The 25,646-nt window shown below is 37.3% G+C and overlaps 1 protein-coding gene across 2 annotated transcripts in view; it reads right to left on the bottom strand.

Annotated features, from left to right (window-relative positions):
* The window catches only part of hipk2 (homeodomain interacting protein kinase 2), a 378,384-nt gene that overhangs the window by 254,758 nt on the left and 97,980 nt on the right, over nucleotides 1-25,646 (bottom strand). For both annotated transcript variants that reach the window (XM_028810445.2, XM_028810440.2), the window contains exon 2: nucleotides 23,698-24,781. In XM_028810445.2, the coding sequence (XP_028666278.1) occupies nucleotides 23,698-24,781 (1,084 nt within the window). The remainder of the gene's footprint in view (nucleotides 1-23,697; nucleotides 24,782-25,646) is intronic.

A 25,646-nucleotide genomic window follows, 5' to 3' on the forward strand; every position in this document is an offset into this window, starting at 1 on the left:
ATGTTTTTAAATAATTACTCTACTCAATCAAGCTGTATGAAACTAAGAAAGAAAAATGTATATATACGCTTTCTAAAGATACTTTTAGAAACTCATCTGATCACCAAAATGGACATTACAAACGCTAAAGTTTATTTGACTTGAAATGTGAAGGCTAAGTACTTCATGTCAATTTTTCAATGTTAGATGTTAACATAAATTATTTTAACAAAAGACAGTACAATTTTGCATTATTATTAACAGAAAAATCCAAGACCAAGTAATTTGATGACAACAACACATTTTCCTTGTCCAAGTTAAATACTTAAACAAGGGCAAGCAAGTCACAGATACTTTATTCGGCATTTCCAGATGAGAAACACAATGTTACTACAATTACATTTTTGAAATGTTAGGTGAAAGAGAATGTAACCTGGTGGGTACGTTTTTTACAGAAATATTCTGCAAACAGGGAAATGTTATATTAGACAATCAAAACCACAAAACACACATAGTCCAATTTGCAACATGATTAGGCTGCACAATTCTGATATTTGTGCTGTTTTCTAAAAAGAGGATCATATTATGTTACTGCTTGCTTTGTTCTCTAAACCAGATGTTCCCATTCTAGGGAGGGCTGCCAGATCTTCAAGGAGATGTGTGAACATATGCTTAACAATGTGGTTACATACTATGTCATAGTCTGAAAAAGAAAACCACAGAGGAACAGTTGCTTGCTTCCCTAAATTAAAAGGAAAATAATTCAATTTTTCTTTTCATTGTCTGTCTTCGTAAAGTACTCCTTCTTGTATCATGGGTTAGAGGCCTGCACACATTATTTGCATAAATGGTCTATCTATCTATCTATCTATCTAGAACTTCATTTGTCCCCAGGGAATATTTAGCTATTTACAGAAGCTCTTTAAATAAATAAATACATAAATAGGAAGATAAGTAAGTAAGTAAATAGATAAACAAACACACTTTGGTCTGAACAAACAAGAAAATTAAAAGAAAGAAAACTTCTGATTTGGCTGTCACAGCCGTATAGTACCTTTAATTTCTATCTACCTATCTATGATATAATGCCTTTCTATCTAAAGTGTGGCTCAAGGCAGCAGGCACAGAGGAAGAGGATAAAGTTACAGGTAAAGAAATTGAGCTGAAAGAAGAGAAAAGGTGAGTTTCTAAGTGTAATTTGAAGGTGATGGTGTCATGCACAGACTAAGGAAAGAAAGTAATAGGCATGGGCTAAGAAGGATTGGAAAAAGAATTGTGATGGGCTGTGTAATTGGCAAGGAGGATACTAGGAAGCTTGTGGACTGGGCCTAGCAAGGGTTTGAGGAGGGAGGAAAATACGCAACAGTAATGGCACTGCCAGGGCATGATAAGCCCTTGATGTGTACTATTGTGCTGGAAGGCCACAGCCAACAATATGAACTGCTCCCTGAAAGCTCCCAGAGGATGTTCAGGGAAAGTTCCAAAGAACAACCACAGAGCTACAATAAATGGTGCTTACCAAGGACTTCATAATGAGACCTGGTATGACGGGAAGTCTGGCGTCAGAGGATCTCAGGTGTCTGGTAGGCCGGAATAAAACAAACAGCAATTGTAGGTAATCTACAGTTTTAAAATTAACAGCTTTGCAAGGGAGCTGCACAGAAAAAATAGTGTTTAATACAGAAATATAGTTATTTCAGAAAGTAGAAAATTATGAAACAAATGGTGTATTCAGGGGAAGATAGAACAATAGCTGAAGAATGATAAAGATTTTGTGGAAATAAACACTTCAAGGATTACAGTCCTTATAAAAACTAAAACTCTTGCAGAAAGTTTCTACGTGCTGTACTAACTAGTAACACTGCTCTTACCAATTACAATTCTGCCCAACTCCACTTAGGTAATGTCCAAAAGGGTCTTTTAAACCCCAGCCAGGACATCCCTTCTGGACAGAAAGACTCATGTCAGCCTCTTTTAAAGGAAGTGTCACAATTATCAAAAGTAAATTTACAATAAATACCTTTAAATTAAGAAAAAGCAACTACCCAGACCTCCTAATTCCAAATGTTAATCAATAAGTAAATCATTAAAGGAAGTGTCACAAATATCAAAAGTAAATTTACAATAAATACCTTTAAATTAAAGAAAAAGCAACTACCCAGACCTCCTAATTCCAAATGTTAATCAATAAGTAAATCATTAAAGGAAGTGTCACAAATATCAAAAGTAAATTTACAATAAATACCTTTAAATTAAAGAAAAAGCAACTACCCAGACCTCCTAATTCCAAATGTTAATCAATAAGTAAATCATTATACACTCCATTTCACATTTAAAGCAATAGATTGCTCAGGAAATTCTTCATATTGTGAAAATAATACTCCATCTCCAGGTTTCAAATAGCTGTAAAGCCAAGATGTTAACGGGATTCTGTTAAAAGATGTTGTCATAATGTCTCCTCCCAATGTCACTCAGGCCAAAGCATTTCCAGACCTGGCCAGCCATCACAATAGGACACTGTGAAGGATGCTTTGTGAAGACTAATAGTAGCAAGGGGGATGTCATACAGTTCACCACATGACAGAGTGGTCGATCAAGTTCAAGTGGTTAGCAGGACTGGGTGATCCTCCAACAAAGAAAGTGTGCCACCAGGGGACAATACAGGATGCTCCCGAGTTAACATTCCTAGGGTGCTGATTTAGAGAAATTGAGTGACAGAAGCAAATGCACTAGGAGTTCCCAGATGTCATGATCTGGACCTATTTTTCAGCTGGCACTAAAAATAATGTATATATCATTTTGAATGTTTTAGAGATCAAGGAATGTAATAGTCAGGCTGGTTTTCTGATTTAGAATGTTTTTCGAAGACATTACTTTCAAAATATGTCTTGCCATGTTGCCATTCTATTTCTTGTGTATAATGCAGTGTTGCCAGGCTGTGGCTAGCCAGGACAACCAGGAGTGTGTGACATGTGACGTCTTTACCACAACCATAGAATAAATCAGCAATATACACTTCCTGACCATTTCAATTCTGTAGATAAATCAAAACTAAATAAAAATGTTTGCATTATTTTTTATAGAATATCACTGGTTACAAATTCTTTTCTGTTCTTTGACTGTGTGAAATATTCTGGTTATTGACTCTTTCACTAATTTACCTGATCTTCGATTTTGTCTTACATCCAGGCTTTTTGTTTATTTAATTTCTCTGCTCCAAGTTTGTGACCTTGTCTACTTTTTATTTCTGTTATGATCCATAATACATAACATACAAGACATAACTTGAGTACTTTTGGGTAAGCCGCACTACCAGATGGATGGAACAGAGCAGGCTTTTAGAGGCTATGGGATACTAGTTATTCTGTAACAAGGCTTCTTTTTGTCTTCATAACACTTACAAAACATCAGTAGATTGGTTATTCATCTCTGTGCAGTGTGGCATTTTGACATGATGGTAAAATGACTTATTAATATGAAGAATTCGCAGGTCTTATACTAAATATGTAATATTAAGAGAAATGCGTCTCACCTAAGCCCCCTCACAGAGTGAAGATGTGGTAGTAGGTGACACTACAGAGATGAATAAACACTTTACTGATGCTTTGTAAATGTTATGAAAACACAAAGACGTGTTTGGTAAGGTCTTGTTACATAATAGTAAATGAGTAACAAACACATTTTTGCGGTATCTAAACTAAAGTGTTACCATTTATTTGTGTTTATTTGAACCTAGTTTCTCCAGTTACCCTGCACCTTTCTGTTTATTATTATTTTTGTACATTGTGGCCTCCATGTTGTTATTTGGGTTTCAAGAACAGCTCAATATCACCCTCCTATCATTGAGAAAAGATGCACAATTAATAAGAAATGTATGATGCCTCTGTTCAAGTGATACATATTAATCAAACCATTTATTCACTGATTTTGTGTTTAACAATTGACCAGATAGTATAGTAGGAAACTAAATCCCCCAGATCAAACATGTTTAAAAAAATGGAGTACCATATAAAATCTGATTTTTAAGATGAAGAAGCACTAGTAGTTTGTGATAATACACTCCCAAAACCATGTCAAAATGCAGATATAGGTTGTAAGGATTGTAAAAGTTCAAATATAAAACACAAACACACAAAAAATGAGAAACAACATACTGTATTACATTGCATCAATGGACAATGAAAATAAAGGGGAAAGAACATTATCATGAAAACATAGGACTTGAGATATTAAAAATAAAAAAGAGACCATTGAATAAACACTCATGAATAACACCTACTATAAATAAGCCCCTCTGCAGTATGATCAGCAAGAGTGGCTGTCTCTTCTGCAAACACACCATATCATCAGACATCTCCCATTTGGACAAGATTGCTTCCTGAAAATATTTTGAGGTCATGTTGGAAACAGGTGCCCCACAGTTTCAAGAAGGAATGTTGGCAAACTAATGCATCTGCACAGTAATTCAAACTGTGATGTGCCAGGGTCACATGGACCTGACTGAGATAGTTGATAAGCTAGAAGCTGAAATGGAATCGGCCCACTGTAATGCTAAGCTAGGGGCTGTACATTTAGCCTCTGGATCCAGGGACTTGTTAGAAATTAATCAGTTTTCATTTTATGTATCATATTTCATTGCAAGCACAATTTGAAAATGATTCATACATTGCAAGAGGGTTCCCTGTCTGTCAAGATAAAACCAGGGGCAGACATGGTACATGATAAGAGAAGAAACTGTCAAGGGCCAGGAAGAAAATTAAAAACCCACACTGGCACACAATGTGGTCCTTACCAATGACAGGGTGAGTAAACACTAGGGGGCAGTAGGTCCTATTACTGCGGTTTTTGGGAAAGAGAGAATCTCCTAGAAGTACACTAGAGAGAGATACATTATGGCACCCATAGTCCACCTTTATTTAACACTCTCCTATGACACTAGAGGGCAGGCAAACCTGACCACTGCATGACATTGTTATATTTTTATTTGCACTTCTAGATTTATGTTTAGTTTAGTCATGATATTCTGCACTCTCTAGGGGTTTTGGCACACATTGGGTTCAAATTCCATATTATTTATATAAAGATTGAGATGATGAAAATCATTTGAGTTGTTTTCACAAGTGCTGCCATTTCAGAGCATTTGCTTCACTGTTGTCTGCCAAACAAGTCAGAAGAGCACAGAGCGTGATGTCATTGTAGCAATGGGTTAAAAGTCAGCATCAGTTGAGTTTTTGTGCAATTATCAATGACAAACACTTTTGCTAAAAAGACCTCAAATTCTGTCCTGGTTGCAATTTTGGTTATGGAAACAGTATTTTTGATTACTTGGTTTTGACCCTTGCTTCGTTTTCTTGACTGTGTCTCATCTTCTGGTTACTGCTTTTCTTTTTGTGCTAGTGGTTTGGCTTAGCACAATAGGCTCTGAAGGAAAAGCTGGAGGGTAATAAAACTCCCCCAGGCCTAAAGGTGGCAGAAATGACTCATCAAAGAAGAGATAAGAAGAACTTTACTGCCCAGAATAACCAACAGACAATCCTAAAACTCTATGGTAGGGCTGACTCTTCTAATTGTTGCAATCCCTTCACTGTGATGCTGTGGCACTACAGTTCTTTAATATGCCCTTAACTCTCCAAAGTGCTTGGACAGCTTGGGATGGGAGATTAATGCTGCATTCAAATAAAATTCAGAACTCATAATTTCTGACCTTCAACTCGGAAAATGGAAAGAAAAGGTGCCTAAAACTCAGAGTTCCTACTCACAAGCTTGGGGCTGGTCTATCAGATTATAACATCAGTCCAAAATGGCAACGTACGCCATGAATAGAAAGAACAGTAACACTTTATATGTTTAATTTGTTTATTAGAAGAATTTACTTTAAAATAATCACCTCAATCTATAATACTGAATACTGAGAAGGTAAATGTTAACATTACCAGAACAATATATACATGCTACCATTCATACATTGTGCTAAATGGCTGCATTGTGCTGTTTTATAATTCAAGCTTCCAAGCAGAAATAGTAGTGTTTATAATAACCAAAAGCATAACAATCTTTTTTAGGCAACACAACATACATTTTGCTCCTTTCTTGCTCTTTTATTATTACCGTATATACTTGGGTATAAGTCGGGTCTTGAAACCTGAAAAATCAATCATAAAATCAGACCCCGATTTATACGCCCGTTCAAAAATACGACACTTCATTTTTTTTTTTTTTTACATCTTCTTGCCTCCTCCAATCTCACACCAGTTTCTCAGACACATCGAATTTTGTTGCAGCAGCGCAGTTACCAATTTCTTTCGCCACTTCAACAACTTTTAAATTAAAATCACCTTCATATTTTCCTCTGATTGAAGGCTCCATCGTAGATAAGGGATGCTCTTACGATAAAGGTGTATGAGGGTGTGAGATACAAAAAACACAAATCAGTACAAACGTCACCTCGTAGTAGTTCAGGAATTACTGTGTGGTCACGTGGCACAATATATAGGAAAAAAAGCAGTGTGCTCTGTGGTTACTCTCTCAGGTGGGCATTAGCATATCATAATCTCTTGGACCAATAGTGTGAATTTTTCGCATTCGACATTTACGACCGACATTAAAAAATACCGGAAATTATATGGCAAATTCAAAAATGGACATATCCGCAGGAGAAATTAAACATGAATATATACGGTATTATTATTATTATTATTAAATACATTACATAACTTTATGAGTAATGCAGGTAAGCATCAAAAGATCATCCTCTTTTATAAGGCAAAACCAAGAAAGGAAATGTATAAAATAAATATCTACTATATACATATATATATAAATATATAAAATCCTAAGCCTAAAAATGCAACGATTTTGTGCGACGATTTTATGTGACATTTTTAATGTGACTTTTTTTGTCAAGCTTTAAATCAGGCTTATTTTAAAACCTACATATATATGTTTGGATCATTCTTTTCAGAATTTATCGAACTTTAATGTGACATTGTTAGATTTTCAGATTCTTATTCCATTTTTAAATTATAAACTAAAATATCAAGAAAGTCGTGGTTTTTGATATCAAGAAAGTCTTTCACAGGAACAAACTATTAAAAAAAATTATCTATTCATAACAGCAATGTTTGTATTTAGGTGATTTAGTTAGCTGAAGGTCGAGTCGCCAAAGGCGCCATGGGGGTTTGCCCCCCAATCAGACATTAAAAAGAAAAATTCATGACAATTCTTTTAGATTGAGACTTTTAACATTTTACGCAAAAAAACATCCCTTGCTTTTAAATAAGATGGCATCATTCTGTGACTCATGTATAGTGACGATAATGCAAATACGAAAACAAAAACCCAAATATAAAACCCAATATGAACAAAGAATTACACCATCAGCAAGGTGACCAGATAAAATAGAGCAATATGTAAAAATGTATAATACATTTAAAAAATAATGATGAATAAAAATTAAGCAAAGAACTTCCAAATAACCTTAACCAACATGAGATCACCATAGCCATGCAGAAAGAAGGCAGGATAGGATTTGACGGACAGTGCTAAGTGGATATTTGAAATGGGAAGATAAGGAAGCTACACCACAGATTCAAGCCATCGTTTTGCACAAAGATGTCCAGTATGGCAGCAAGTCCTCATTTCTCTCTTTGTGCACTTCCTGTAATCTTCTCTTCCTTGTATATTTTAGTATATAAACACCATTCTTCTGACAAATATGTGAGTAAATGGCATGTTGCTGGACTTCGTCACGTGACAAAGTGAGAACTTTAGCCAAAACAGAAGACTTTGATGTACAGCTGCTGTTTCACTGGCTTCTTTCTCAATGGGAACCACTTAGGAATGTAATAAGGATGACCTTAGGAGCCTACCAAAAGAAGGTGAGATGATCCAGGGCACACTGGACATATTATATCTCTTGAATGTTCAGGAAGACCTAGGCACTCTCCTCAAGCCCTGTACCTGCCTAATATTTTAAGGGATACTTCTGCCAGCACAGTATGATGTCCATGTTGCCCTCACAAGGAAAACAAAACAGAGACTGTAGTGAGTAAGTGTGTTGGTTGGACTAGGTAAACTTCTTCTTCCCAAGCGGAGAATCAGAAGCATTCAAGACAACAGGAATCTGGGCATTGGCAAGTTGGAAAAGCTGTCTAAAAATTACAAGTGTAATATATTTTGTTTCACATAAACATATTCTTGAGAACAGAAACAATATGAGGTTTACACATTAACAGACGGTGCGACCATGAATAAAAAACTATCATTATTGCTACCTGAATTAATCACAAAAAACAAATATCAAAGAGACTCAAAGCCAAATTACACCCTAGCCGGGCTACCCTGAGTGAATGATATTTGACAATTGTGACAGCCATCGGCCACAGAAATACTTTCACAGAAGTGCAAAGTGAGCAGTTATCCTCCAATAGGACTGTAAAGTAATTAATCATAATTGCCTTCTGTTTTCTACAGAATAAAAAACAATGAAGGGCAAAGGGAAATGAAGAAAAGAAACACATTTCCCAGAGTCTTAGATTAAAACCCTCATTAATTTGCAAACTACAAAGCACATTTTATTTGGTAGCATTAACAGTACTGAATTAAAACGATGGCTTAGCAGCAAATACTGTAAACACTTCTCTCACATAGTTTGTAAGATAATTAAAATTCTGTTAAACACCTTTAAGGAAGCTGCTCTTGCTGGTTACTGAAATGCTGTAAGTTACCATTTGTGTAAACAATTCATTTAAAATCAAAATAAATGCACTAAAGTAAGTACACTTGTTGTAAGTGATGAATGTTTAATACAAGTCAACATAATGGAAATTTGATAATCATTTTAATTCTAGCAATAGACTGGATTGTCCTACTTTAACAATGAATGCTAAGCATTACATCTGATTATTCAATGCAAATAAATCAAGTGAAACTAAATTTTCTAAAGGGAAGAAACTTTGTGCACTTGCAGGAAATGGACCCTCTAAAGTAATTATAACTTGATTCAGGTGAATTGACTGGGGGCGCACCTTTACATCAAGTCATATACATGGTGTTCATTTAGAGCCAATCAGAGGGCAGCACCAGGAATTGAACCCAGGACTTAACATATTTTGTTTGTTTCAGTAATGTGTCCTTTCTGTTGATTTTCATTTATCATTAAGAGACATTTGTTCAATTAGCACTTTTTAATTTACTGATAGCATTGAATTGACATTGAGATTTCCAGAGGTTCACAGATGTCATGAAAGCACTTTATAGAAGGGTGTCATGAGTCTCAGTTTTGATCCATTAGAAAAGGTTTCTGCTTTTTATTACAGTATTTATTTAAAACCCATATTTTACACTGTTATTGCAGTATTTTTTATGCTCCATTGGAGACATCATTACGACACCATTTAGGATTTCATTTAATTATCCTAACCATATTGCTTGTGCAAAGGCACTTGTTACAACAATACAACTTTTTTTTGTGTGTAACACCCTTCACTGAGTGCAGGCACAGAGCACTGTGAACAATTCTAAGTTAATATACAAGTAGAGTCAGTCAATTGTTTTCTAACCCACTTAATAATAATAATAATAATTCATTACATTTATATAGCGCTTTGTCCTGAACAGGGTCACACAGGGTGTTGAAGCCTATCCCAGCTAGTATAGGGCACAAGGCACGAACAAACCCTGGAAAGGGCGCCAGTCCATCGCAGGGCAAACACTCACACATCCACACGGACATACTTTAGGCGAATTTAGGAAATGCCAATCCACCTAACCTGCATGTCTTTGGACTGTGGAGGAAACTGGAGCACCTGGGGGAAAACTTGCAAACTCCATGCAGGGAGGACCCAGGATGCATACCCATGTCTCCTAACTAAGAGGCAGCAGCACTACCACTGTGCCACCCATACAAGTACAGATTATACTAATTACTGGCCCACATATAAATGAAGATTTGTTAAAACACAAATAACAAGGTAGGGCTGATTAAACAGAAATGGAAACCAACAATATCTGTTCATCAATTAACTGATAAACTATGGCCAGTTGACAATGTATGAGATTAAAATTGTAAAAGAGAAAGTCAAAAATAATTTCACAGTTCTGGAGACCTCGGCCCACTGGCTGCCTTCCTACTCCTGGGGTTTTGTATACTGAAGTCTGTGCTGACCATCTAACCTGATGAGATTATTGATGGTTACTTGTTCAGACTTGCTTGGATGCTATATTAGATAGTGGCATATTAGTGTAGGTTTTAGGTACATTTCAAAACAAACACTCATAATCACTCTTTGTTCAGGGAAAGGCAGTCAGCAATTCAGTTTTTATTTTTCAAACTCTGAATTTTGCTTTTGCGTTTGAAGTGGACAATTGGTTTTCCATTACTTTCAAGTTTTGACCCTTTGCCTTTTTATCAACTATTCTCTTGAAACTCCCCTCTGGCAATCTTCATTTCTCAGTTCAGTTTAACAATTAGTCCTTCGGGAGATGAGCATTGTTCACTCTGCTCACAGACGGCTAGACTTACTTTCTCATTGCATCGTATTAGAATGAATAAATCTTTAAGCTTAGCTTGCACCTTTCACAGCAGATGCCGTTGCAAGAAACCGGGCATTGTACAGTATTTTGCTCATTGGACTTAGTTATAAATAATAAACGTTGTGCTTCACTAGACATTATTCACAACTTTTTCAGGCACTGGGTCCTGATCAACTATATTTAATTTTTTTAACGTTTATGAGTAACATTGGACAGGAAATGCACATTTTCGAATACAATATTCTCATTTGTAGTTTGTTTCAAAAGAAATTTAACGCAGTGTGCATTTTGAAAAAACACATACAGACCATCAAATAACAAGCAATGGACAAGTCCAACTTTGTGGCACCAAAGCCACTTCAAAGACTATTCATCACTGTAAAAAGTCAACAATTAAATGTACTAAGTAAGAAAGAGAAGTAGAAACCTGTTCACAACAGTAGTAAACTTACTTATTGACAGATGGGGTCACTGGTGATCAGAAACAAAAATGGCTGATGTACTACTTTCGTTATCTTCAATATTTCCTAAATAATCCAAGATGCTACTTTTCAGTTCCATTGTTCATGAAAAAAAATGTGAGTAATAGTCAAGAATCTATTTGTTAAGTTCACTTTGTGTCCGCTAAAAATATTATTTCAGTGCATGAATTTTGAAACTGATTCTGTGCTTTACATCATGATTCGAGTGTAGTCCAAACAGTGAAAGGGTGTGAGGCCCCGAAAATGATGCATAAACCAAGCCAGGGCCTTTCCCTAGCCTGTTGGAATAGGCCTTATCCCAGGCAGCCTGACCATGAACTCCACTGATAGGTTACAGCCTACAGAGGCCTAAAAGGGGCTCTGGCTCTTAACGTTCAAAATACCTCTTTAATCTTCCAAATTATACCTAAAAGTGCACAGATTCCTTCTATGGAGAGGAACCATTAAGACGCTCTGGTTGTGAAGAACAAAATTAAACCAGAATCTTTTAAAATAAAAATATGTACAGTAAGACCCTGCTTAAAGCTGCTCCGTGTAACACTGTTTCGGTATTATGTGTTTTTTTTTTTTAATTCTAATTTTTCATTGATTCACTTTGTAGTCACATAAAAGATTGGTTTTCTGGTGAAAATGTCAGTTTTCATCACAATCACATGACTTGATTAGATACTCGCATGCAGTCTCACGGCACATTTGATATCAGTGCAATACAGTACATTACATATGCCTGCTGCGTCACTGTTCATTTATGATCAGTCTTCAATGTTATTGTGTAAGGATATAAACGTAGCATTTTATTTTACTGTAATAAATAACAATTATCCTTTTTTAGTTTTAAAATGAGTGGTTGCAAAGAAAAAGAAAGTGTCAAGAAAAAGCATTTAGCTGGAAACTAAAATGCAGGTTCTCAGACGGTTATATTCAGGTGAACGCCAAATTAGCGTTTCTGAAGATGAGGAACAAAAGGAACTTTCAACGAATTTTCTAAAAAAAAGTTTAACCACTATTATGGAAATTATGGATCAGTTTAAAGAAAACAATCCAAATTTTGATAGAAGTTCAAAGGCAAGACGAAGTGTCATTGTTGTGATGTCTTGCTATTGATAATTGTTTGCTGCACAACAGAGAAAAAGGCAAACAACGTTAGATGACTTTTTCACAATAAAACAAAAAGTGTCAAATGAGGAAGAACCTTCCTCATCACAAACATAAATTATGTATTTACTCAAATATTTCTGATTTTGATGAATGATTTATGAATAAAAATTGATATTAGCAATAAATAATGTATATAATTAATGTAATAAAAATGTATTTAATTTTACATGTTAAAAAATAAAACAAAAAAAAAGTTAAACTTTTTTATTCTCTGTCCTATTTCACCTATCCCCATTATTTATGTGTTAAGATGACCTTGTTTAACGCTATTTCATTTAACGCTGGGATTTCTTGGAACATATCCCCCACATTAAGTGGGGTCCTACTGTATTTATATAAATGTACGAAGCACAAAAATGGCTAAAAATGCAAAAGAAGGCTAAAATGGGATTACCTAAAAGGCAATTAAAAGCAAATAAGTTCCAAATCGCAATAAAATACAGAATCCACAAAAAAAAAATCCAGAAACAAGAAATTCAGTAATCACATTGATACACATAGGATGATCATCAACAAACCACTGAAAGATTCATTCTCCAGCTGACACTATACGTATATACTTACGCTGTGAGCGGTCCATAAGCAGTGACAGGGTGGCCCCGCCTCTTGAGGTTTCAACAGCAATATACACAAGAGAACTACACAGAATACTTTTAAACTAAATAGCAAATAAACAGAAGGATATTAATAAAATATATAATTACAATAAACATATGATAACCAATAATTAAAAAAATAGAGAATGCAAAAAAATAGGAATATAAACAATATTCAGGAAAATATTGTGTCCCAAAGCACATAAGTCCCAAAATCATTTCCAAAATGCCATTCTGTGTAAAAACACAGTCAAAAACGTCCACTAGGAAAAAAAAAAATCATCAAAGAATCTTTATAAAATAAAAGATTTATTTTAAACAAAAATGCCCTTCCATAACAGTGTACCTCTGTAGGAGCACAAAGGCAAAACAGAGTTGCCTGTTACACAAAAGACAATCCAAAGCAAACAAGTTCCAGTATAGAATCCAATAGCAAGATCAAAACACTGAGCAGAATGTCAAGAAAATCCTGAAAATCATAAAGTACATAGAATATACAAAACTCACAAAAGCTCACCACTCCAAAACACATTCAAAATTAACTACTTATACGGCCAAAGGCACTCCCTAGCAGTGACTGGCAGGTGGCCCCACCTCCCTGGGAACCACTCACAAAACAAGCATAAACAGAACCAAAAACAAAGAAAAATGCACGCAATCAACAAAAGTAACATAAATAAAAGATTTAAAACAGACATAAACCCCTTGAATCCCAGCCAGGGAAGGAAACCTGGCTGAAAAATTAATTGTTAAAGTAGTTGCATCAAAATACAGTCTTTATTTTGAGGTGCATTTGGATGGTGCAATACAAAAGGTGCAGATTATTGTCACTAAACAAAACACAAATCCAGCTTTTCTGTGAGTGGCTATGTGTGCAGCATAAATGATCAAAAATGAGATACAAAATTATTTGTAGAGATTCATTCAAAGTTTTTTTAAAATGTCTTGAATGTTAAATAAATACATTTGATGGAAATACCATTTCACAGGACAAGATGTGATTTATTATGCCAATAGTGACGTTTCAGTCCAGGGATCTGGGTTGACCTTTCAAGAAGCAAAGACACACTTTCTGCTAGGTATTTGGGATGCTTGAATTAGACACATGACAAAAAGCTCCAGACGCAGGCTGACACTTGAACAATTAATACGGAGCTGCATACAGATTAGAATGGCCTGTACTGTATCTGTATGTTCTGATATTTATTCAGGTCAACCCTCAGCTCAGCACTAAACGAGAGAATGCAACCCAGCCTTCCCTGTAAATGTATTCAAAGCAAGCTACCTGTATTCTGTGTCCAAACGCACCACTGCTGGCAATTATTCTTCATATGAAAGTACAGAATGTTACTCTGCAAGCATGAGGTAGACTGGATTAAACCACAAATAATAGCCTTGCTGGTATCAGAGAAATGATGATGATGATGGTGATGATGATGACAACAAACAGCAGTTTACAACAATTTTGTTTAGTTTTGCTGTTTGCTATTCAGGAAACGTGCAAAGAAACTGGCACTTCTGCAGTTATGGGGATCACCTTTCAAACAGCAAGTTTCAAAAATATATTGGGAAGAGTTTCTGTTAAACTGCTATGTAATTAGCAATATCAGTATGTTATATGTGATTTGCTTCTAAAATATTTTATTTTTACTTTACTTTACTTGGTACTGCCTATGATACATTTCCTAGTCACTTACTGCTATGTAATAACACATTAACAAAGGCTTTTATCTCTTAATAAGACTTACAAACCATCAGCTGCGGTGGGCTGGTGCCCTGCCCGGGGTTTGTTTCCTGCCTTGCACTCTGTGTTGGCTGGGATTGGCTCCAGCAGACCCCAGTGACCCTGTAGTTAGGATATAGTGGGTTGGATAATGGATGGATGGATAAACCATCAGAAAAGAGGCTCTGGATAGCATTGCATAGTAAGAGCTTGCAATATGCTAGTAGAAATATTGTGAACAGAATATTTATATGAAGTACCTAAACTAAAATGTGACCTGTATTTTATAGTCATATAAAACCAATATTATATTAATTAATTAAAGTAAACACTTTTTAACAAGATAATTTACAGTAAATTAAAAAAAAGAGTTGTTTAACCAGAAGATGACCAGCAGTCAATTCATTGCCACAATTAAGCAGGCTAAATTCAGAAAACCAAAAAGATTGCAGGAAATGATCCCCAAAACCAGAAATTCATTCATTAAAAATCAAATACCTGAGAACAAAAAAAAAAATAAAATAAGCTGGCTAGGAAGGATCCTCACTGCACTACCAAAATTGTTTTGCGGATACTAAGCTAGGATGTTAGAATAGCCACACCGCCATCCTAAACACGTACGCCATGATGATTTAATGCTGGCTGATAAATGGCATTGATGTAACCATTACAGCCGTGGCCATCTGAAAGCAACACAAAATGGGGGCAAAATTGTGACCATCCATCCATTCTGAAACCCACTTATTTAGGGAAGTATTGCATAGAGTACCTCAGAGAGTAAAAGGGTCTAAAAAGCAGAATAACAGAACATCTGCTTGCATTGGCGGGAGCTCACTTAATCAGTTTTACTTCCATACTGTTTCTTAGAGCACTTACATTTGTCTTTTGGAAGCGGTTTCAATGCTGGCATCACGATGAAGAAGCTCTCTGGGGGTGGTCTGCATATTGTCCTGTGTAGGTGAGTTACTGAGGACATGAATCCAAAAAGTGACCTCACCAATGTCATGCCACTCTCTTTTCTTAAACTTTGAAAAGTCCATTGAGATTAAATTGTTTAAAGAAATACTTGCTATCGTATGTTTGCGCACTTAAGATGTTGTAAAAAGCTCAAAAAGGTGAGGGCAGCCACTTGCCGGAGGTCACCAGAATTGTGACTTTGTTTGCTAAAAGTAATTTGGGCACTCCAAAGGAGTGGTACTGACTGCCGTTTTAAATGTCCTCTCCTGGCCATAACTCAATCTTAACAGTACTGGACTTTTATGTTGTCATTATTGGTTTATGTTAATTATTAAAATTGCTTCTTTGTAATGTATTTGTGTATATCAACATTACACAGCTTATCAATCTGCTCTATGTGTTTCATACAGTAATTATAAAGATATGCTAGTACCCTGAGCCGCTACAAAAACAGATCATACTAAAGTGAATTGTGTTGCCACAACTCAAGTAAGTAAAACAAAGTCTTAAGAAGTACATTGCATCCTCAGTCTGGACACGTGTGCACTTGGAGGACATTACTTTAATAAGTACAGCATGATTTTATTTGGCAGTTTTTTTTTTATCTAGAAGTAGGGCACATCCTGCATCTCCCATAAGTGCTCAGCTCTGTTGTCTCCTGTTTGCTTAACTAATTACCATAAATGTTTAACTTATTTGCATTTTCCTTTATCTCATTGACAGTGACGCACTCATAATTCACTATGAACATTTTTATATATACAACTAGCTGTTCCCCGCGGCTCCACGTACGTAGTAGTGAAACAGGACAAACTTTAAAAAACAATACAAAAATTTAAAAAAAATATGTAATAATTTGTATTGAGAAGAATTTATATTGATAGCTTTCGTATCTGAGAGCTTCTTGATATACAATATTGTTTGGTTTTGCTGTCAGGGACAAGAATGTAGCTGTGATCTCTTTGCCAAAAACGTAAAAAGTTGGCAAAAGTTGGACTCTCTGGCCCAGCGGAAGGTAGGTACACTCCAATGTCAAACGTTGCCACTGTATCTGATTGTGTTTAGCTCTAATGGAAGAGCGCCCCCTGCGTGAGAAGAAGAGCATGTGGCCGTGGTATCTCTGCCAGTGAGCAGGTACCCTCTAAAACACACGTAGCTGTGATCTCTCTCTCAAAAATGTGAAACGTTACTCTTTAACAATCTCTAGATGATAATGTCTGTTGAACAAACGGGTATCGCTAGCTAAGCGGAGGCAAGGTACGCTCCAACACGTGGCGAGAGGTAGAGCGACTCAAACGGAGGCTGGCGCGTGAGTGAGAATGGCCCTGCCCGGCTCTCTACTCCTGAGCTCCCGCCTCCCCTCGGCCCGCAACCTGTCTCTTGGATTTGCACAAATAAATTGGTTCCACAACCAAACTATGATACTTAGTGCGATGAGAGAAGTTGCAAAATCAACCAGAATGTTCAAGCAAGTTATAGAAAACAACCCGATCTAAATCTGTTAAGTAGTTCTTTCATTAAAAGCAGACAGACAGACGTTGGATTTTATATATAAAGAGATGTATGGCTGCGATGGGCTAGTGTCCTATTCAGGGGTTAGTATCCTATTCAGGGGTTCCACCTTGCTTCCAAGGGGTGCCCAGTGCTTCCAAGGCCCTGAATAAAGTGGGGTTGAGGATATTATAGTGCAAAACCCATATGGAAGGTTTCTGTGCACAGTTGCTGATATTTATCCCCTCCATGACCATATGGGTGCTTCTTTGAATTAACCAGTTTTCCATCCATTTTGGTTAAATTACAGGTAGGTGTGTGTGGGCCATTCAGTGAGTTGCCACCCCACTGTGCTTTAAATTTGAAAATAATTGACACCACTTGTTGGTGATCTGTTTGCACTTTGACATTAAAGCGTCTTTTTCTGTTGGTCTCAAAAAAAGGTAAACTGAATCCTCTGTAATTCAAAGTTGTATAAAAATAAAACATAAAAACTTCCAAGGGGCTCAATACTTTTATAAGTACTAGATCCTTGCTTTCAGAAAGGCTCCGGCCTCCCTGTTCCTGAACTGGATTTGATAATGGATGAATAGTTAAATTTAAAACATATAGAGACACACACCACATAATGAGGTGTCAAAGCGATTAGATAAAAAGACAAGCTGTCTTGTATGCCATGATCAATTTTCATGCCGCTCAGGAGGCTTAGACCTGGACACACACAAAAAGAAGATTTACAAAACACCTAAAAGTCCATGAAGATAAGGTGACCTGACATTAATTCAACACATGACTTTATATTTCAGGTAATATTTCTAAACCTTGAGATTTATAGCCAAGCTCACTAGAAAGCAGATTGATCAAAACAAGCCTAGAAAAAAAACTCTGCTTCCATGTAACCAATGTGCTGGCTTAATTTATATGTTGCTAAATGGATATGACCTGCCCAGTACACTGGTGCTTAACAGTATGGTCTAGTATCTGCACATTAAAATGGTTTATTTGTCTTGCAGAGCTAAATAGCTTCTCTTCAAATATCATAAATTAGTTTCCTATCAGCATAGAGAACATCAGTAATGCATTTCCTTTTTTGCTATCCTTATAACAAGTCAGCTGCTATTTTATTTCCCATGAAACATAATGGTGTGATTTAATCAGCGGAGTGGCATCTTTCACAGCACTTGGAAAACAAAGGCAGGCTGGGGTATCTGTCCCTGCCCTCACACGCTGACAGGACAGCAACAAGTGACACTTTGCTGAGATATCTGCAGATGACCTTCAATACGAACATTTAAAGTAAGACAATAAATACGGTCTTTAATTAGAGGAGAAAATGATGCACACATGCATTTTATTTCAAAGGAAATGATGGACTTTTGCTTGCGATACATGAGCCATGTGATGGACTGGAACCTTGTCTAGAGTTGGTTTCTGCCTCCTCTCCAGACTGCCAGGACAACCACTGGTTCTATGCCACTTTATTGGTTGAAGCAAATAAATGGATATTGATAACACAATACAATATTTTATTAGACTTGCCAAAAGACAATAGCTCTGTGTGTGTGTGCCATTGTGCTAAAATCAAGAGAAGAAAAGTAAATCCCACTCAGCTTAACAATAAAACATAAAAGATTAATAATAATTTGCTGATGAATGCATTATGTAGCTTAAGGTGTGCCTGCCTATAAATGGTACTTTGTAAAGGTGGCTACGAATGGACTAGAGACTCAACCAGGGTGGCTGGTGGTCCCAGTACAATAAATGGGAAGGGGATGAGTGCCTGCTAAGACAATGTGTTACCCCAGCATGTTGGGTAGCCTCTGTCATCGGGTAGCATGGGAAATGTAGTTAAGGTGGAGAGGCCTACTGAAGACTTCTGGAGCCACTGGAAGGAGCTCTTGGGAGGCGCCACTCCTGCCCACATCCTTCTAAAAATTGCTTCTAGTGTGAGCTTGTTCCAAGTATGGCTTACAAAAATGCCTTTCCCCCTCTGTTATCTGGGACAGCATTGGGAGTGGAGTGAGGACAATGCTTACCTGGAGTGGAGGAGGAGGTGTAGGAGAAGGAAGATGTCTAAATGTATTTGCAAAGGTATCTGGGAGTATTTTTTGAACCTGATACCTGGATTTATTGGTTGTGTTCTGGGTTTACAGTGCAACATGCCCCCTATCAGCCCCCACAGGCATGTTGTAACACCTTCTGTTGGGAATATCTCATTCTTTTCAGGTTAAAATTATAATGACTTGCTTTTTTGGGGATCTTGTAACAAATGAAAAATTCTGCACCCATGAATTATTGACAATCCCTTTCGTTTATACTCAGCTTTCATCACCCATGTTTCATTCCCATGTAACATGTATTCCATTGCATAGTCTACATAAGCTTTAATCTTAAGACAGTGCAACAAACACCCTGTAAGTGTTTTTTAGAATCATCTCTGAGTAGAGGGCTAGTCCACTCAGGGCTGGTCCTCATTTAAGTTTAATGGCTCCCTGCAACCCTAAAATGGCAGGCAGTGTGGCGTAGAGGGTAAGGCTTTGGCCTTCAAACCCTGAGGGGGTAGGTTCAGATCCTGCTGCTGATACTGTGTGACCATGAGTAGGTCACTTCACCTGCCTGTACTGCTATTGGAAAAAAAGAAATGTAACCAACTGCATCTCAAATGTTGTAAGGCAGCCAAATAAAAACTGGATGGATCTGAACTCAGATTGTCACCTGAATATCATAATGTCCCCATCTGTTTTGTCAAAAAAGTCTCCATTCCCAATATTTGTTAACACTTTCAGTGTGAGGGATCTGGTGCCTCTCTTGCACAATAATAACGAAGAAGCTTTAAGCTCCATTCTTGAAGACTACTGTCAGGCTAGTAACCTTTTCCTTCTTCTTAGCTTCTTCCCACACCCTAAACTGCACATGACGACACCCTGTCCACACTGCTGACCATCACTTTGGTTCCTCCAGTATTCACATTTATGCCCTTCCCTTCCATGCCACCTTGCCCTTCAATATCTTTCTGTTTGGTCCCTTTGCATAGCGCAAAAGGTGCAGGAAGGTAGGCAATGTGAAAGTTATGGTGGATACATGCGTGATCAACATAGAAGACTTGAACAGGGGTCAGAAAGGCAGATCTGTCAGTTGACATTTGTGAGGAGGATGCCTGCTCTTACCATAAAAAGTACAGAAGGGACTGAGGACCTGAATTTGGGCAAATTAAACATTGAACAGACCTCTCTGGGGCCTGCAATCTGAAATGAAATTTGAAGGTGTTAAGACTTAGACTAGAGACACTTTAACAAGCAGGTCCTAATAGACGGCAAAATAGTAAAGTCTGAAACAGAACAATAGGCTGGCATCATTTCCTGCATGCAGCTTATGTTGTCTGTTGCTCACTTTGCAATGATTTCCTTGACACCAGAAGTGAACCCCACCCTTTACACACTCTCCAACCACCTCCACCATCCCATGTCTCCACCTTCCTGTTACTGAGAATCCAAACCTTAATGATTGAAAGAATTTTGCAAAACCAGACCAATATAAGAAAATATTTTTCCTTTTCTACAAAGCTACATTATATTATTAAAAAAAAAAAAAAAGTAAGATGGAAGAAGCATCAGACCAGTTAAAATTAAAACATGTCTGTGGGAATGTTGCCCGAAACGAAAGTAGACAGATCTCACTGCAAAATCAAAGCATGCATGCTTGCGCTAAATCAAATGCAAACAGAACAGAGAGAGCCTGATAGACTTCTATTTAGCATAAAAGCCTCCGACAGACAAATGCAGAAACGCACACACATCTGTTTCCACTCTTGTGTCAAAGCGTACCAACAAATCCCACCAAGGAAGGAGACAAATATGTTGAATTTTATGGCATTTGATTTATCGGTTCATCTTTACCTTTTGCTTTATTAGTCCCTAAACTTTCCCGAACACCACATTCTCCGCCGTACAACGTGAAACAAGATTTTAGTGCAGCACGTCAAAGGCTGACTTTCAGCAAAATGAACAGGCCCCAGAGGAGTTGTTTTTTTGTCAGTGCAGGCGCCAAAAAAAATTAATCATTTTCTACTGTTTTCATACTTTTCCATCCTCATGTGCTACATCTATTAGCTCTCGCCTAACTATATGCTGCACATGCACCACTTTAATACATTTATCATGATTTTGTTTATTATTCCAAATATAAAGAGAACTTGTTTGAAAACTCTGAGTAGGCGCAAAACTTGCTAATGTAGATTTACATTGCGGGGTTTGGGGGTGGGGGGGGTCAAGTAGCCTAATCTGTTTCCAGTGTGGGGATAGATGGTGTGAATTACGGAGACACATTTCAGAAGAACTCTGCCTGACCTTTTGCTGACACAACCTAGGAAACTAAAACCAGAGCCAGTGAAAAGGCTTAAGAGACATGACAGTAGCTTTTATACTAAGGGTTGCTGCTTCGTTTCTTTTCGTTGCCATTCGAAAAACATGTCAAAAAATTCTGCTCCTCTCATAGAACAGCTTCCACTTACAGTTCAACTTGGTACCTTTCAAAAGGATCTTAAAGAAAACAGGTTGGCATCCAGGAAGGAGTAGCAATGTTTCTTGCATAAACAATTGCGGCTTTCACCCAAAACTGCTAGCACACAACAAAATCAGAAGTGTTGAATTAACACTTGAAGTGTGCCATATGTATGGGTCCACTCCTTCCATATGTACAGTTTGAAGTGTTATTGTGACACTATTAACGATGGCAGTTTTCAAACTGTTCAAAACTTGCACCCAAAATTGAGATTTCTACTGAAAGGTTATAAGTGTTTATTTAATTTTTACAATTTACTTGATTGAATGGTCAAAATCAAATCATTATTTGAAGCAAAATAAATTTTACTTTTGAAAACTCTTAATAATTTGATGTCACGTCAGTTATAAACAATATGAAAACAAGAGCACTTCAAACTACTAAAATCTGGTGAGTGGCTGGACTGTCAAGTCTTTCAGCAACCTGCACTTATTATTTTATTATATCTACTAAAACCCACCTTCTTTCAAATCAGAACGGAGAAACACTGGAACCTCTTATACTAGAACTGGGTGGAAGGCAAGAATTCAACCTTCATAAGACTCCAAACCACCATCAGCCACATTTACTGTACATTTGGCAAATACAAAATGCCAATCACCCTAACAACAACAACAACATTTACTTATGTAGCACATTTTAATATAAAGGATGTAGCTCAAACTGTTTTACAAGACGTCCAAGAAATAGTTACAAGAAAACAATAACAAAATAAAATCAGATAAGAATAATAATGAATAAATAACATATGAAAAATAAACAATACACACTTGCTGTACATAAAACAGATATATAATTAATAGAAAAGTATATTTTAGCCCTGTGAAAGGAAACCATACTACTGGGGAAAACCCAAGAACAGGAACCAAGCACTATCTTTGTGGAATTTGAATGTTCTTCTTGGGTCTGCATGTACTTCTTTCAGATATTCCAATTTTTCCTGAATCTCAAAGATATATACAGTAGGCTGACTGATAATTCTAAAGCATAGGCTCTTAAACAAAGAGTCGTGGCCCATTATTGGCCAGGTGTCGTCTGAATTTATGTCACACAGGGTCGAGATCCACAATAGTGCTTAATGGGGAAGGGTCGCGTATGGTTTGTGGTGTGTCTTGCGATTAGTTGTTGCAGGCAGTTAAAGCAAACCATATTGCTTTGTTAAGACCTGCATCAGCAATCCGCTGGTTAATGGTTGGCAGCCATTCTTCAAGGCCCCTAGGGATGACAGTCAGCGTTGATTCTGCAAGAGGGAACCAGGATGAAAATCAGTGGTGATTGTCCAAGGGTAATGTCTGTCAGCAGCAATTCTGGGTCTTGAAGACACAAATAAGGCAAAATTGGGTCACAAGGAAAAAGTTCTAAAATGTTTTAGGGTAACCAAGTGTGTGTGTGTGTGTGTGTGAGTATGCCCTATAATATTCTGATATTGAAAAAAAAGATTAGAAGAAATGACTTTCATAGTAAAAATACTCTATGTTTGGTCGACATCTAAGGGCTGGGATATACTTAACGCTACGCAAAGCATACGCAGTGTACTATATATACTTGTGCGCATACTTTATGTAAATCTGAAGGATTCCATCAGGTGGCAGTGTGAGATATCACGGTAAGAAAACAACATCCAGTTTCGCTGTGTTGTAAGTTGAGGAAAGATAGATATTCAAGGTAAAGTTTCAAGGCTCTTTTAATTTTCGTAGCCTCATAAGGCAGTTAAGTTTTGACAAAGATTAAAGTCATTTTGAGGGAAGAATGTCTGGCCTGAATAAAATCAAACATTAAAAAAATTTCTAGCCTAACAGGCAGAACAAACCAAAGTGGCTACACAAAAGGAGATGAAAATGAGGAGATGTTTTTATTTTGAAGTATCTGTGCAGTGTTTGTGCAGGGGTTAAGTTGTAGTGGTTGTCACCAGGTCAGGAGATGCTTCCACGTTTCAGATACATTGTGAATATCGTATAGAGAGGGGGTTTAGCTTGGCCTAGCTTTCTTAATTTATCAGATGATGAACTCAAATTATATACTTGAAGCTTGCTTCTCAATGATTAATTTTCAAATTGGGTGAGGATATGATAATTTATTTCTTTAAAGGCACCAAGATTTTGTAGAATTGTTATTTTATGAATTCAGTCCAAGAAAACTCAAATCAAATGCAGAACACCATCATGAATAATTCATTCATTCATCTATCAACATGCCACAGGTAAACCTTTCTTCTTACCGGTAGTATCTGGACTGCAGGTAGGTGGAGCACACTGCTTTGGAAACATGGCTAGCTGAACCAAAATCGATCACTTTCACTCTGTATGGCTGCCTGGCAGGATCCACCAGCATGATGTTTTCAGGTTTAAGGTCTGCATGGATGAGTCCTAGACTTTTGAGTTTCATGAGGGCAGTGGCAACTTGTTGCAAGATGGGCCGGATGTACTTGAGGGGCAGAGGGCTGAATTTGTTTTGCTTAAGGAAGTCATACAGGTTCTGCTCCAACATCTCGAAGACAAGGCAGGTGTGGTTCTTGTGCTGGAAGCACTCATAAGCTCGGACAAAGTTGTAGTCATCTGCACTTTCAGTGCTTAGCCTGGCCAGGATACTCACTTCAATTTGCCCCTGTCGGGCATATGATGGATGGTTCTTTAAAATCTTGATGGCCACAATTTCGTTGGTGCCTCTCTTCCAACATTTCACCACTTGGCCAAAGGTGCCTCGGCCCAGGAACTCAAGCACTTCATATGTATTGGTCATGGAACAGAGCACTTCATGCTGGACCAGCTGGTAGTCTCCTTCACTATTAGAGCCACTGTTTTTGGAGGTGGCTGTGGAAGTAGTTGCCGTAGCAACAGTGGCCCCACTAGCTGTGTTCTGGATCATTGGAGGATGCTCTTCGATAATCTGCACACTGCTGTTGTTATCAATCTCCTCACTCTTGCGTTTAAGACCACATTTCTGGTAGGTATCCAGCAGACTCACCGTACTGCGCCGAGTCAGATTGTGACCAGTAGTGCCAAGCAACTGCCCCGCTCCTCCAGAAGTGCTGCTGGCTGAGGTGACTACGATGTGCCCAGTACTGGCTGGGAAGATGACAGCTTGCTCGTAGGGAAGGGTGGAATTAGCTACTTGGAGGGAGGTGTTCACGGCCACCTGAGGGGCTTGCACGTTCTTGCTGCTCTGGTTGTAGACTTTGTTGTGAGTACCGTACCCTGTCATATCCCAGTTAGAACTCGGCTCCACCTTTAGTTTTTTTACACTAAAGAAGGCACTTGACTGAAGAGTGTGAGGGGAAAATACTTGCACTTGCGAGGCCATACCTATGGGAAAACAGAAAAAAGACAACAGCGTCAGAAGCAAGTCATGTTCTTAACATGGATTCCATCACTCGTCAGCTTTCTCTACTGCTAAGTTTGTATTCAGACTGTCTTTCATGGCCCAAAGTTTAAAAAGAGCCTCTAATCTCTATGTATCCCAAAATTATTTTGGTATGAATGAGAAATTTGTCATCATTCACCTCGATTCCTTGCAACATAGACAGCATTCTTCTTTTCTTTCAATGTCATGACCTTATAATCATAAGCCTTCTGAAGATACATACAGATCTTTTGTTCATTAAGCTTTCAGCTTCAGAAATAATTGTACAAATGAAAACATGTGTCACTCTACTCTATAATGTTTACAAAGGAGGGAAATCAGCTTTATGTAAACTCCTGCCACCTCCTCATTTTTATGACCAATGCACATTCACCTCAATTAAAGAATAAGAGTGAAATTTCTAAAGGATGCATTTTTAAAAATAATAACATGTGGTTATACAGTATCAACATCACCTGCTTGAAGAGAATGTACTGGTTGGAGTAAGAAGCAACAACTTATTTCCCACAAATACTGACACTGCTTCATAAAAAGATGAGTTTTACTAAGTTTTATAAAGCTTATGGCCTATTCTTGGTGAAGGCGACCTCATTCTTCCCATGTACTCAAATAAATATGTAAGATCCACTCCTATAACCATCTACAGAAGTATTAAAGAGGAGCACTGTAAACCTCAAACATTATATGCCCTGCGGTGAAATGGCATTTCGATCAGAGCCGGCCTCTGCCTTACAAGACTAGAATGAATTAAGCAATTTAGGAAAAGGAATATGATAGATAGATAGATAGATAGATAGATAGATAGAT

Source organism: Erpetoichthys calabaricus, chromosome 1 (assembly GCF_900747795.2).
Source record: "Erpetoichthys calabaricus chromosome 1, fErpCal1.3, whole genome shotgun sequence".
Taxonomy (NCBI): Eukaryota; Metazoa; Chordata; class Cladistia; order Polypteriformes; family Polypteridae; genus Erpetoichthys; species Erpetoichthys calabaricus.